Source organism: Diorhabda sublineata, chromosome X (genome assembly GCF_026230105.1).
Source record: "Diorhabda sublineata isolate icDioSubl1.1 chromosome X, icDioSubl1.1, whole genome shotgun sequence".
Taxonomy (NCBI): Eukaryota; Metazoa; Arthropoda; class Insecta; order Coleoptera; family Chrysomelidae; genus Diorhabda; species Diorhabda sublineata.
This window is the reverse complement of record NC_079485.1, coordinates 36,842,220-36,856,694: the sequence shown is the minus strand read 5'-3', so window position 1 is coordinate 36,856,694 and position 14,475 is coordinate 36,842,220. Positions and strand designations below refer to the sequence as shown.

The following is a 14,475-nucleotide window of genomic DNA, read 5'->3' as shown; positions in this document are numbered from 1 at the left end:
ATTCATTAACAATGTCCAACCTCTGAACTGTAAATTCTAGACCTCAAAATATGATTATTCTGCTCAACATGCCTTATGCAAATATTGCTAGTTTCCGAGTTCAAAGTTTGAATTTAAATTTTGATTTTCGCAATAATTTTTTATGTTTTCACAATTTCTCTTTGAAAATTGACAATTTTACGTTTATTTGGCATGAGGAATCATAATTTGCACTCTAATTTAACATTGCTAATAGAGGGCGCTAGTTACACTTGTTTGTGTTACTTAAATGAAAGTAAACTTTTTTTGGGCTAAACTTACAACTAAAATAAAGAAATATTAAAAAGCGTTAAATTCTACCAAAAAAAGATACTCTTCTTTGATTCGTGTAACTAAATCGGTTATTGAGTTATTTGCTTCTAAAAAGTTAATAATAAATTTTAATTTTTTCATAAAAAAATTTTATCATTCAATCAATCAATATTTGTCACTTTAGAATTTATGGCTATGCTTTATTAACCATATTTACACGCTACTGGAATTGATTAAGTTTTCTCTTTATGTGAGTGATTTAACAATGAGCTTATCATAAAAATTGTATTGCGTGATAATTATGAAATTTCTCGGAAAAGTTTCAACACTATTGACTATTCTTTCTAGTTGTAAATCATATGCCAGAATACGATTTACGTAGTAGCCTACTGAAATTTTCTATTTGCGTGTATTTTATAGTATCATATTTTTCATTCTAGAGTTGGTGTTCGTACCAATAAAACCTTGATATCTGGACATCCTAAAAATTCATGAGTTTATTGGAACTTGATAAAAAATTGTAATTTTCGGTTGGAAGGAACAAATCTAATTTTTCCTTCAGCTTTTTTAGTGATAAATGTAGTTAAAAATCAATTAATTCGCAAGATTATTTTCTACAATAATTTGAGAGTAATTTGGAATGAATTACTTGACAGAAAAAATGTCGAGCTTGTTTTTATAAATGTGTACTCCATTTTATGAATGTCTACTGTGAAGAAAAATTATGTTATGGTTTAGAGACATTCGTCATGAAGTTTCAAATCTATTCAGATCTGTGTAATACGTAATAAATACTTATCACATTGTTTACATCACCACTTCGGCCACTGAAGGCAATATCTTGGTTATCGAAACGCGTATCAAATGGTATGTTTGTGAGTGTTGTGTAGTGGTAGCGTAAACCGTAGTATTAATTTAAAATGACTGTCGGTTTCGAAAAACTATTAAGATTGTTATACTAAAAACTATCTGCGAAATCATCACCTTGGAAAGTCTCGTAAGTTTGGCATGATTTTTCTAGCCTAATTAAAATCGTACCTAAAACGTGCTATTTTTGCCTTAAAAATGAAAATAGTATAAATTCTCAATTTTTTATTAAATGAGTTACAAATTATTAGAAATTTTATTCACAAAAATAGCAAACTATATATAAAAGGCAACTTATTTTAATTCTGAATAGCATAGCGAAGAAATTTCGGCTTGTCATAGCTTTTGGAGCTTTAAGTTCCTTTGTCCAGAAGGAAATGTATACAGTTCTGGTTGAGTTTTCTAGCAAATCGAATTTTAATTAGCTTGAGAAATGTGTACCATTGTGGAGACCTATACCTAGATTGTTGCAGACTGGCATTTTGAAATCATTCCCAGCAGTAGAAACTACATTTATTATATTAAATGCAGATGTAGGCCCTTCTTCTAAAGTACTAGGACAGGAACGACGACAGCTTGACGAGCTGTTTCACCATCCTTAGTGTGGATAGTGATTGTTTAAATTGAAAGTATTCCGTTCCATACAATTCAGTTACGTGTTAAATATAATACATTAATAACTCTTTAACAACACAGCGCACGTGACTATGGGATTGGTGTGTAATAACATTAAAGGAAAAATTATATATACCGAAATGATTTCTTATTATTTTCAGATGTATCGACGTGTTATACTCCGAAAAAGGAATCTGGTACATGTATTAACATTAAGAAATGTCCCTATATGATTCATTTACTTGTTACACATCAAACAGATCCTCAGACAGTAGAGTATCTGCGAGGTTCTACATGTGGATTCGACGGAAATGATCCGATGGTGTGTTGTCCTCAACTAGATAAAGTTATTGTAGGTGACAGGAACATTATGAATAATGATCAGAATAACCCAAAGTTACCAACTAAACCTACATGTGGTTTAAGTAATGTAACGAACCCCAGAGTTGTTGGAGGCGTACCTGCAGCTTTAAGTAAGTTCATTTATTAAAACAATTCATAATTAAAATTGTTTTTGGATTTATGTGCATATAATATTTCATTATAATTTTTTTCACACAATCCATTGTTTTTCATTTAAGTGTGCTGTATCAAAATATAAAATTGGAAATATGAGTTAAGCATTAGATTCTTATTATAACAAACTTCACTATCGAGATTAAACAATATAATGAAATTAATTTTCTTGATGTCTCGTTTTATCAAATTAAGAATAGTAATACAAAATCAATTCGGTTCCCAAAATATTTAAACTTAAATTCATGTCATCCTATCCCACATTATTAATTTGGCTGATAGAGCGTGAGAAAAAATCATCAATAAAATAAAATGAGACTGCATAAACCAAACAAAACATACATTTAGTTATAAAAAATTATTGGCACATTGGCACACATAAACTATCAATGATAAAAAAGACCTAAGCAATTTAAATAAAATTGATACTTCTATTTTGTAAATTTTCATGTAAATGTGAATAATTTCAATTAACGGCTGCTTTTTTTTGTTATTTGACAACTAAGTATAAAAACTTTTTAGTATGGTTTAAGCAGATATAGAAGCCAAGAGAGTATAGCCAACAGGCTAATCTCTTAACAAAAAAAAAGACATCCCAGAATCTCCCATAGAACTAAGGGGAGAGGAAGGAGTCTACGCGCGAAACTGCGACGCGAAAGAGGATGAGGACCTGTCGAAATGACAGGGGGTGGTGGAATGTCCTTCTTCGCACCCACTCGTGGATTTATCCGGGGGTGGATGCTTAGAGGGACGGGCTTTCTCACGCGCAAGTGTGTGTGTGTGTGTAAACAGATATTATTTTGATATTCATGTGAAAGTGATATATTGAGGAGTTTATTTATGAAGACCGAAATTAGGTCGAAACTTCAAGGGTATTCTCTACCATATAAATATATGGAAATGGAAAATTATTAAATTATTTGTCACTGGTGAGAAATTACATAAAAGATTCAGTCTGAAATGGTTGCAGTTGAATAGAATACAAGCTACCTTCGTAAAATCTATCAATCTAATATTTTAAGGCCACTTCGCTGCATATTTATATTATATTTGTTTCAGACGAATTTCCCTTTATGGTTATTTTGGGATACCGAAACGTGAAAAATCCAATTATCCCTAAATGGCGTTGTGGAGGTACACTTATTACGGAAAAACATGTTTTAACAGCTGCTCATTGCTGTACGCCAGATTTGTAAGTTTTTTTTCCTATGACGCTTTTTAGAAAGAATAAATAATTTGATTCTGATAATGGCGAATGGTTCATATTCCTCTTAAATAATGCACGACGGATTATAATGAATTTTATTGATAACGTGTCAATAGCGTGCGTACAATGTTACATTTTTATATTAAGTTCATAGTACAAACCTATTAAATGAATTATTAGAAAAAGGCATTACATTGCATCGAAGGATGTATATTTCTATAGTTTAAACATTTTTAGATACTTGGCTAGGGTAGGTGAATATATTATTTTTGACGAAACGGATGGAGCTACTCCCGAAGATATATCAATAACAAGTGTTAAACGGCATGAGAACTTTAGCGATGTACAATTCACTAATGATATAGCAATACTAACACTATCGAAGAAACCAAATAACCGTAAGTATAAGTTGCGTACCTATACCTGTTTTCCTGTCAGTATTATAGAACAACTAAATTGGAGAATGAGCTCAGTATCAAATACAGATATGTTTTCGATTAACTTCAACGATTAAATAATTTGATACATTCATGCTTTCAAGAGTTGTGTGATGTTATAATATATAATTCTGCCTTGAGATACAAGTGATATTATAGTTTTGTATTTAATATGAATATTCTTTTTTAAAAGTTTCATAAATTTATGTTGCCTTATAGTTAGTAATATCATCACAATAACACGGTCAAGAAAGTATCGGAAATAAAACTTACAAATTTGATGTACAGCAATGAGCAGCTGTTAAAACATGTTTTTCTGTAATAAGCTGTTTGAAGTCATTATTGAAATCCTTTTTATTTATACTCAAATGTAATTTTCTATGCGGAAGCATAGTCTTGAGAACACCAGCTTTGTGATAAAAAATAAGGCACAGCATACAAGACCGTTTTAAACAAACAGACCTAATCCATTAAAGCTTTTCGACGGCTATCATATTCAGCCCATACATGGTGTTCCAATATCAACTTGAATCTCCTAACTGGTCAGATACTTAAAAAACAAGAATTTTTCGGAGTTTAAAAGGACACGTCAAGTGTGGTCGAACGACACATACTTCAAAAAGTAGCTTTTATACAACATTGCATATCCGCATTGCATATCCGCATATCCGCAGAATAACTGAAGATACTTTTTATTTATATTTAGGATTGGCAGTGGGGGTCCAATTGAGTGGCCGGCCAAATCATCTCAAAATAAATAACAAAATACAAAACACATATCAAAAATATACGTCACTCTACCTGCAGCTCTTTTCGAGTTGCGACAGAATGCACAATATTGACACCAGAGAAATTTCCAAATTGTATCATTATAAGGCGGTCATTTCGAACATATAATTATTTAATTTCATGAAATTTCATTTCTTTGATATTATTTCTGAGATTCAACAAATGAAGTATTAAAAGCTATGATATCTTCAAAGTAACTGTATAAATAAAAAAAAGCATAATTGTGTAGAGAAATTAATTTTAAATGATGTGTCATTAGACCACATTTGCTTTTTTGTTAGAGAAATCTGCAGGTATAGTATCGTATTGCTTTAAATAACCACTCCGAAGAATTCTTTTTCAAACAAAAGAAATTTCACGTTGATTTATGGAATTGCAATCGACAAGCGAATTGAAAATGTTGTCGTTAGCAAAAACGACGGCGAAGTTATTATTTTTGGATTAATTGACCGATTTCGGTCGATTTTTTGTTCGTACATATATTGTTTGGCCTAACTTTTCGGTGTGCTTGAACGAGCAATAAGAGTTATGAAACGAGTGAAATGTCATTCATCAACGTACATCACATCATGTGCTAGAGATCACATCAGCCCTCGAGATATATAGTTTAAAATTGAGTTTCATCACCTTTGTGGCTTGTATTGTATTTATTGTAATTAAAATATTCTTATATCTCAGTAGAAATTATGAGTATTTTTTCAATTAATCGTATTGTTTATGTTTCGTATTATTATTCAAAACTAGCGTGTATTCCAGATAATTGAAAAATCAAGTTGGAATTATGCAAATCAATTGATAAATACTTGAATATTAACAATACTATTAGTATTCTTCATTCGATTATTATAAAATATTCAGCTAATCAAATTTTAAATGGTAATATAAATATTTATTACCAAATGGTATAAGTCGTATAACTGGTATATAATCACAAATCAAACTGCTCATTAAGAAATGATAGATAAGAGTACTAAATTGAAAAGACTTATTGTATTAAAGAGGAGCTAATAATAATATTATAAAATCTTTATAATTTAATTTGGATGAAACAAATTGATATTCTGATAACTTCACACGAAAGCTACTATAAATTTCCTTTCTATTTGCCTGCTTAGGTACTCGCAGGTCTTCACATTTTTTTATAAAAGTATGTTGTCGGGCTTACCGAAAGTGGAAACTTTTAAATCGAATTTAATTGAAAATGCTTAACAAGATTCCTCTGTCCAATTGTTCAAATAGTTTTCCAGATTATACATTTGAATTTTATTTTGTTGGTAATGATGTAGTTACTTGCTTTAATAAGCCAGGAGATTGTTTTGAAACTGTGATGGTGATCTGAGGCAACAAAATCTAGTCTATTATCCACAAAGTATGTTTCAGATTAATAATCCATAGTCTTAACAACAAAAAATAACAAGCAAAAACCTCTGATCTTGGAAACAGCATATATTGTTTAAGATAATCATCATATTACTAAAAAGAGTGATTTAAATAATCTTAGTGAAATCTAGGCATATCTTATAGATTACATACGTGTGAAAAAAAACGTCAGTCGTAGCAACCTTCAATTTAAAAAACAAAGATATTAACAAAATCCATAATTTGGTTGAATGTTAATGTGAAACTTGTTTTTTGACTGAGCTTCTGTTTACATATTATTTTATTACCGTTTTAAAACAACTTCACCATAATCTTCAATTAATAATGTAAGTAATTTTTTCAATTTGTTCATATAATATATACAACACTTATATTGTTTATATTATATTCATGATCATAAATATTTCAGTCCCCGACGTTGAATTTACTCGTATATAAATATTATTAAAGTTAGGATTCCATTTTGAAAATAATACTTTTTCGTATTTTATTACTACGCTCCCACAAGTTGTTAATTAGAAACCATGGACAATGCATATGCATATATATGTATATTTGAACCATTTTGCACACTTAGTTTCTATTTGATAGTAGTATAAATAGCTGTGAGGATTTTTCTGGAAATGAAAAGTCATTATGTCATTAAGTCTTTGTTTTTGACGGGCAATATGCTTACGCAAATAAAAGAGTTAGATACTGTGTAAGGAGAGAATGTACTATTATTTACAACTGGAAAATTTTGGGCATTTGAATTCAAATATGGTAGTATCAGCTTGGTTGGCGACTTGTCGACGAGACCATAAACTGCAAGAACTAGAGATATCATCGAAAAATTTCACCAAAAGCACTTTCGAATAAAAATTTTTCAGGTCTTACTGATGTAAGCAAAAAGTCGGATTTTTTTGTATCGATTCATACTGTATATGAAATCTGGATCCATCACTGCTCTCTTGAAACGAAAATACAGTCATGACAGTGGATTCCTAAGGTTGAGTCTCCTTCAAAAAAGGCCGAAGGCCGAAAAAGTATTGGTGACCTTTTTTTGGGATAAGCCGTGGGATTGTACTTATCGACTATCTTAAAAGATGTGAAACAATAGGAGGAGAGGATTTGAACAACAAGAAATTACTTTTCCATTAGGACACTGCCCTTCTCACACTTCGGTGAGCGTTATGGCTGAAATTCAAATTAGTTGACCAAACACCATCTAGCCTCAAGTTCCTTTTTCCGAGAACGTTCTCGCATACGCCAATGTCTATTTAGAGGAGAAAGAAGGCAACTATTATATGGATTGGATTTGTTTGTTAGACCTTGTTTCTTTGTATAAACTGGAATATGGGTATAAAACAACTCCATCCTGGTTTAGGTAAAAAATAGCTTCTCTAGGGAAGTATTAAAAAAACTTCGTGATATTATTCTAATAAATAAAAATGAATCATACTGAATTCGTGTAACAACAAATAAAGATGCAAAATAGTTATTGAAAATTATTTTAAGAAAGAATGTAACTTAGCTAAACTGTATTTTTTTGGCAAAACACTAGTTCTGAAAATCAAATTGCTCCGGCTGGTAACAATATTTTGTAAGAAGATATTTCTAACAAGTTAGTACTACAACAAATTACTTTCTTCTAGCTGAACAATGCCTAAATGATATATCTCCATACAGATTAGAAGTTATAATCATTTGAAAAGGAGCAATAGACTGGCCACAACGTTTATAATATAGAGCCTAAAGATTTGAAAAATATAACAAGTAGAACAGCTGTGTGTGGAGAGCTTCAGGCAGAAGTTCTCCGAAACGTTAGAGAGAGCGAAATATATCATTGTTCAGAGAATAATGAATATTTCGATAAAAAAATAAAATAAGTTACTTTCTATTGTTTTATATTTTATAGCCAAATACTTGATACATAAAATATCCAGACGGTTTCACTTGATTTCTTCAAAATTTTAAACAAAGATTGATATTTCTATTTTTGAAAAGGTAATATAATGATATGAAAGATTATAAAGCAACAACTTTACATTTTAGGGATTTTGTTCATACCCACTAGGAGGTCGTCATTTGCGGATAAATCGTTTTGATTTGTATTAGGTCTTTGCTAAGCATTAGTACTGTAAATTTATTGATTTTTACGTTAACTCAGGTATTTTACAATATTGAAGATATTGGAGCTTCAAAAGGTTCAACTCTTGTTCAAAACTACTATTTGTATGACTTAACCGCTTTCAAGATGTTTAAATTTAACGGTCTTCGCCTAAGGTGTGCTTTCAGTAATTTTTCACCTTATTGACAAAAACATGAGATATTAAATAATCGGTATTTAATTATTATAAGAAATATTCTATACCTGAAAATTGATTTGGTATTGGAATAGTATATTTATTTAACATAAATATTACATGAGAATTTACTTCATTTATTTGAAATAGATAAACTGATAACAGAAATACACAATCTGGTGTAATAAATTGGAGTTTAAAATAAATCTGAAAAGCACGCTTTTAAAATTAATTATAGTCAAACATTATTCTTATGGTAAGAATAAAATGTCGACGACAAAATAAGTATTATGTTACTATGTGACTATAGGCGGCTAAGTGCTATTTTGTTAGTTTTTCCATAAAAAAATAGCCGAGAACCTAGATAACACAATCAACTGTTTAGCCTTACACCTTCTGAACATTCTATGCCCAACTCATAATAAGGTATTGTCACGAAATTATCAAATTAGTGTATTGTCATCGCTCCTTCACTAGTGTGCAAAATTTTTAATTCATTTCTAAAATATTTATTGATAATTTTTCAAGATGAAGAGTAGCTGGAGTGGTTTATGGTGTAGAGTTACTCAAAAGTCTAAATATATACACCTTAGACAATATAAAAAAGGATTTATTTTCATTATTCAATTAAGAACATATTATCCCATTCTAATCGCACAAAACGGCTCACTTGTGTCCACTTCGTTATGATTTCCATAACGGATGTTATTTTGTCTTGATTTCAACAATTCTCATAATTATTAGTCACGCCTTGTATTCTTGAAATTCGATATTGCTAACAAAATGTGGTGAAGGTTAAGTTTCAGCTTCTAAAGGAACCAGTTCATTGTCACGATTACATATTGTGACATGGAATTGCGCGAGTTTTTCCAATTAGTAATTTAATTTCATCGAAGAAAATCAATCATTAAATGAAACAGGACTAAAAATATAAACTACCAATTCTGTCGATATTTTACAAATATTTTATTTAGAAGTTTCCATTGCCAATTTGTTCTTGTGAGGAAAAAGGTAATTTCAATTACATGAATAAAATGAACTAATATATTATCTGCATATATGTAAATAAACGAGTATGAACAGTATAGTAACATTGTAATGCTTATGTCTGCTAGAATCGTCTGAAAGTTCTAAATCCTTTTGTTTCATTCACCTGAAAGTATAGCAGAAGATAAGGTAACTTTCCATTTGATTGAAGAAATTCAGTACTCTCTAAAATCAATTAAGCAAAGCAGCAATGACTTGTTGAACTCATATTTTACAAAAATATGTCAATAGAGATTGATTTGTGTGTGGGTGAAATTGTAATGAGAACGAATAACAAGTTTATTACTAACTTGGAAATCTCATTTGGCATTAAATCAATTTCATTTCACGGATTTTCTGCAGTTCTTAGAGGTACGATTTTCTTTTGGGTTGTTTGCTAGCTTGTTCGAGCAAATGTCCTCATTAATTGTTGGTGTCAAATGTTCATTTATGACGTTAGGCCGTCCAGATCGTTATGTATCGTGAACATTGTTCTTCTTGTATTTAAGAGCCTACAGATGTGCATCATTTCTTACACCTTCACCATAAACCGAAGAAGGTGAGTGGTGGTGAATTTCAGCACGACGATTTTTTATACAAAAATTGAATAATTGAGCGAAATTTTTCACGCTGCGGAATTATTGATTGATATGACTACAAACTAAGCAGTACAACTAAAGCCTAAAGAATGGCAGTGAAGTAAGAGACACACAAAGATGGCAGACCTTCAGTAGATGTAATTTCACGGACGAGTGTACACGATTGGTAATCGGCTCTTCCTCGTAGATTTTTATCTATGGTTGAGTATTGCTTGCTGTTTATACGTATGACATGGCTGTTTTTATCTCTTCATTTTTTTTGTTGTTAGGTTCGTCCAGATCTTAGTTCTATCATTTTATCTCTCTAAATGAATATAGAGGATTGGCATGGCGAAGGTGTTTATTGCTTTAAATGTGTTGGGGGAAGTAAATTGCGTATTTAGTATTAGTTCGATTCTGTATATGTCTCTAAAAATGTACATTTTTCTCTTTTCAGCTTTAGTATGGCCAATTTGTTTGCCGATCGAAAATTCTTTGAGAAATAACTCTTTCGTAGGACAAAATGGTATAGTTGCTGGATGGGGATCAATATATTATGGTAAATATCTATTATATATAAGCTCAATGAAGAATATAACATCAAAGTTTATAAAAAGTAGAAAACTATTCTCCAACCATGTGATAATTTCTGATGTAAAGGTCACCGTGACGCGTTAAAGGAAGAAGAATTTATTGTTTTTTAAAGGCGCTTATTTTCTCACCTATATGATTAGCCGTATTAATATATCGAATCTCATGAACTATATAAAAACAAAAAAATAAAAATAAGTTCTCGGAAACTATAACAAATATAAAAACTTGGATCATTGAAAGTCAAAGCAATGAACACTGAAATATATGTCAAAAATAAAGAGCAAAATTGGAATTTGTATCCAACATTTATTGCTTTAATTCTCAATTTAAGATATTTCGTATTTGTATTTTGCAGATGGACCTAGAAGTTCAATATTGCTGGTTGCTGATTTGCCAGTTCTGAGTGAATCCAATTGTCAAAAAGTTTTTGGTGCAGCTACCGTAATTGACAATAGAATTATATGTGCGGGTTATGTTACTGGCTCTAAAGATACTTGTAAAGGAGACTCTGGAGGTCCCTTAATGTATGCTGAAAAAAATGGAAAATTTCTTACTTATTATCAAATAGGGATAATTTCTTATGGGTATAAATGTGCTGAAAAAGGATATCCAGGTGTGTTCACAAAAGTGACGAAGTTCTTGGATTGGATTGAAAAGAATGTTGTATGATTATTAAGTTCGACATTAAAAAATGAAACTAAGAGGATTAGAGTTTTTTTTTAAACTCGATTTCAATTTATACATAAACCGGGACTTGATAATGAAACGAAGCCGAAACTAATTTAACAACATTTGAAATGAATCAATTTTCTTTGCAAATTTCAACTGAAGACATTGATATTTATACTATCACTACGTCTGGAAATCCATTCTGCAAGGTGATGGCGATTTTTATTTGCACAGGGTGCTACCTGGGAAACTATTACTCTAGAGGCTTGCACTGAAGTGACCAGAAGAAGATAGAAGACTTAACTACTACCTAAAACTTTTCAATAATTGGTTAACTGAAACCTTAATTTCAGTCAATTATTTTTTTCACGTATTTATGAAATAAAGTAGTAGAGGGTAATTATCTATCGGATTCTTAGTGTTGCTTAACTACTAACCAAAGAATTAAATGCAAAACTTTTCTCCTATAACAATGTGGTGAGATAATTAAATAGGCTTGATGAGTATCACATCTCGACTTCTCATTTGTAGCCTGAAATATAAAAGAAAGAATAGAAAGACGTTATTACACCGGTGTTTATTGTTATCTATTCCTATTGTTCTGAACTCCAATGATTTCAATGAACAATAAGTTTAAACGTTGAAGATGGCGATTACGGTCATAGCGATCATCTTGGAAAAATTTTTCATGGTCTTCTTTTGGACAATAGGGTAGAAATTTGTTTTCCGGAAGTCTCTACAATTAATAGTTTCAAAGGAACAGCTCTTTGTGTTATTATCTAGCCACCATTTACAAAACCACTATAAAAGTAGCCATTTTTTTAGAAAAACAACTTTCGGTTGTTCTGTTTCCGACGTAAATAACAATTTGTGATGATATATGTTGATATAATAGTGTATCAAATCAGAATTTTACCTTTAAAATACCGAAAATGTGACAAATTATAAGTATACTATGCAACAGACGTTTTGGCAGCTACCATATATGATTGTATATATATCAGCATGGTTTTTAGAATTCTCCAAAAATACCTGCTACAATGTAAATCCAATTGCACTAGATTTTTGTGAAATCGTTAAAATATTAGTGGTGATTCGGTTGATCTTTCCCCCTTCTTTTTAGATGGCTTTGATGCTGAAGATTGATCGATCAGTTCTATGATTTTGTTATTGCTTTTTATACTAAAAACCTTTTTTTTTCATAGCCGTAATCTGTAAGCGTTTTGCCAATGATGCATTACAGACATAAATTATCTTTATAAGCGATCAAAGCGTCTGCATCATACTTTGATTACCAGTAACATTTATTGGTATTTATATTGTATCATTCCTATGTTTAACAAGGGTTGAGACTGCAGCTTGTTTAAATAAAACTGTAACTATTCACTTACTTAAAATTTAGGTTATATATTGCGTCTGTATAAGTACGATTAAATATATTAATTTTGTGAAAATGATGAGTCAATAATATAAAAGCAAATATTGGATATAATTCTCTCATTTTTCCCAGCCATTTTTTCCTTTCTTCCGGTACATTAAATGACCTGACCAGGTAGTACAATTGCAGGAAACGTCGTTTTTGAATCTCGAGAGGAAGCAAAAACTGCAAATATGTACATTGTGTGTGATGTTCAGTTAATATAGGCCAGTGTCTGGGATGGAAATCAATTTTAATAAGAATTATACAAGATTGAGATAATTGAGAAATAAGGCGAGTAAATGCTACCATAATTATTTCGTATACATTCATAATAAGTAAAAAACATCTAACTTCAACAAGTCCTAGCTTAATGAGCCGTTTGTTTTAAGTAATAATCTGAAATTCACAGTTTAAAACGATAAATTTGCCTCCAGTTTATTTTGTTTGGTACACGTACATTTAAAAATAGTGAATTGCTAATTGCATCCTATATAAACCCTTTCCACCAACTTTTGACAGATCTAATGCAAAAGGTGAAAAACCGTTATGAAATATCTAAAATAAATTAAAGGCAATATCAAATATATGTCAATGGAGTGAGTGTATAATAATATCTATCATTCGAACCTGATTTAAATATATCAATTGATGTTTTTTTTAGAATTTTTCGGATAATCTTACTTCTATGGCTACGTCTAAGTTTAGCTAGAGCAAAGTTGTTAGACATATTTTAGTAGTTTGATGTTGATCTACCTTCCCGTTCCTTCTTCCACCGTCTATGTGTGTGTTAATTGCTGTGATATGCTACTGATAGTGATCAGTAGCATATTTGCGTTGGATGTAACTCATAATTCACTCATTTATTTAATAACTGCGAGTAGGTTTCTTGGATCAAAGTTGCTCATACAATAGGTTTAACCGTAGCCAATGTAATTTGCATAACTAGATTTATACATCCTACAATCACGTGGGCGTGTGATTAACATTATAATTTCTCAAATGTTACTCAAACTTTAATCTAGCATGAAACATATTCAACAGCAGCTTTGGAAAATCTTAAATGATGATGTTCTTATTTGATCTATTTCACTTCACTGATTGCATTAGCATGTAATTAGAAAGTAAAAATTTATTATGTAAAAGTTGTTTTTGAAATATTTTATTCGCGCAAGGTATTTACATATCTTGCAATAACACGTGCTTAGTTATAATGTGAATAGGATGGGAAACGATGGATGAAAAACTGACACTTATTTATGATTTAATCAAATCTGCTCTATATTTGAGAATCATTCTAGATGTTTATTTCAGTTGACTTCCGATTTTTGTAATATTACATAGAGTTTTAGATAATGTAGTAATAAACTACAAACGTGAATTCTTTGTTCTTGATTATAAACATTAAGTCTGATGAATATAATCTTTTCTAAGTATGTGAAGTCAAATTAACTAAACGGTTATAACACGACCAGTCCGGTCCGTAATTTCCTTCCGAGGAAGGATTCGGTTGGAGAAATTCCAGACGTAGTAGGCTCTTTAATGGAACACAAACTCCCTGACGTTCTCAGCCAGAAAACAGTTTTTCTTAAGACATCGCCTTCAACTTTTGCTTGATCGTTTAGACGCTAGAGTGAAAAAAGAGAATTAAGTCAATGTTTGGAGTCCACCCTATTTTTGGTCATAAAAAATCGAAAAATTGAAATTTTCAATAATTTTTTTTTTCATTTTTCGGCGCATTTAAGATAAAAAATGAAATCTAAGTTTAAAAATCAAAATATCTATACTTTTTTATAAAATTAAA

At 30.6% G+C, this 14,475-nt stretch overlaps 1 protein-coding gene across 1 annotated transcript in view; it reads left to right on the top strand.

Annotated features, from left to right (window-relative positions):
• The window catches only part of LOC130451085 (uncharacterized), a 34,374-nt gene that overhangs the window by 3,318 nt on the left and 16,581 nt on the right, over positions 1-14,475 (top strand). The window contains exons 2-7 of the mRNA XM_056789881.1: positions 1,935-2,246; positions 3,349-3,481; positions 3,734-3,894; positions 10,449-10,550; positions 10,941-11,248; positions 13,336-13,373. Coding sequence (XP_056645859.1) covers positions 1,935-2,246; positions 3,349-3,481; positions 3,734-3,894; positions 10,449-10,550; positions 10,941-11,248; positions 13,336-13,373 — 1,054 coding nt within the window. The remainder of the gene's footprint in view (positions 1-1,934; positions 2,247-3,348; positions 3,482-3,733; positions 3,895-10,448; positions 10,551-10,940; positions 11,249-13,335; positions 13,374-14,475) is intronic.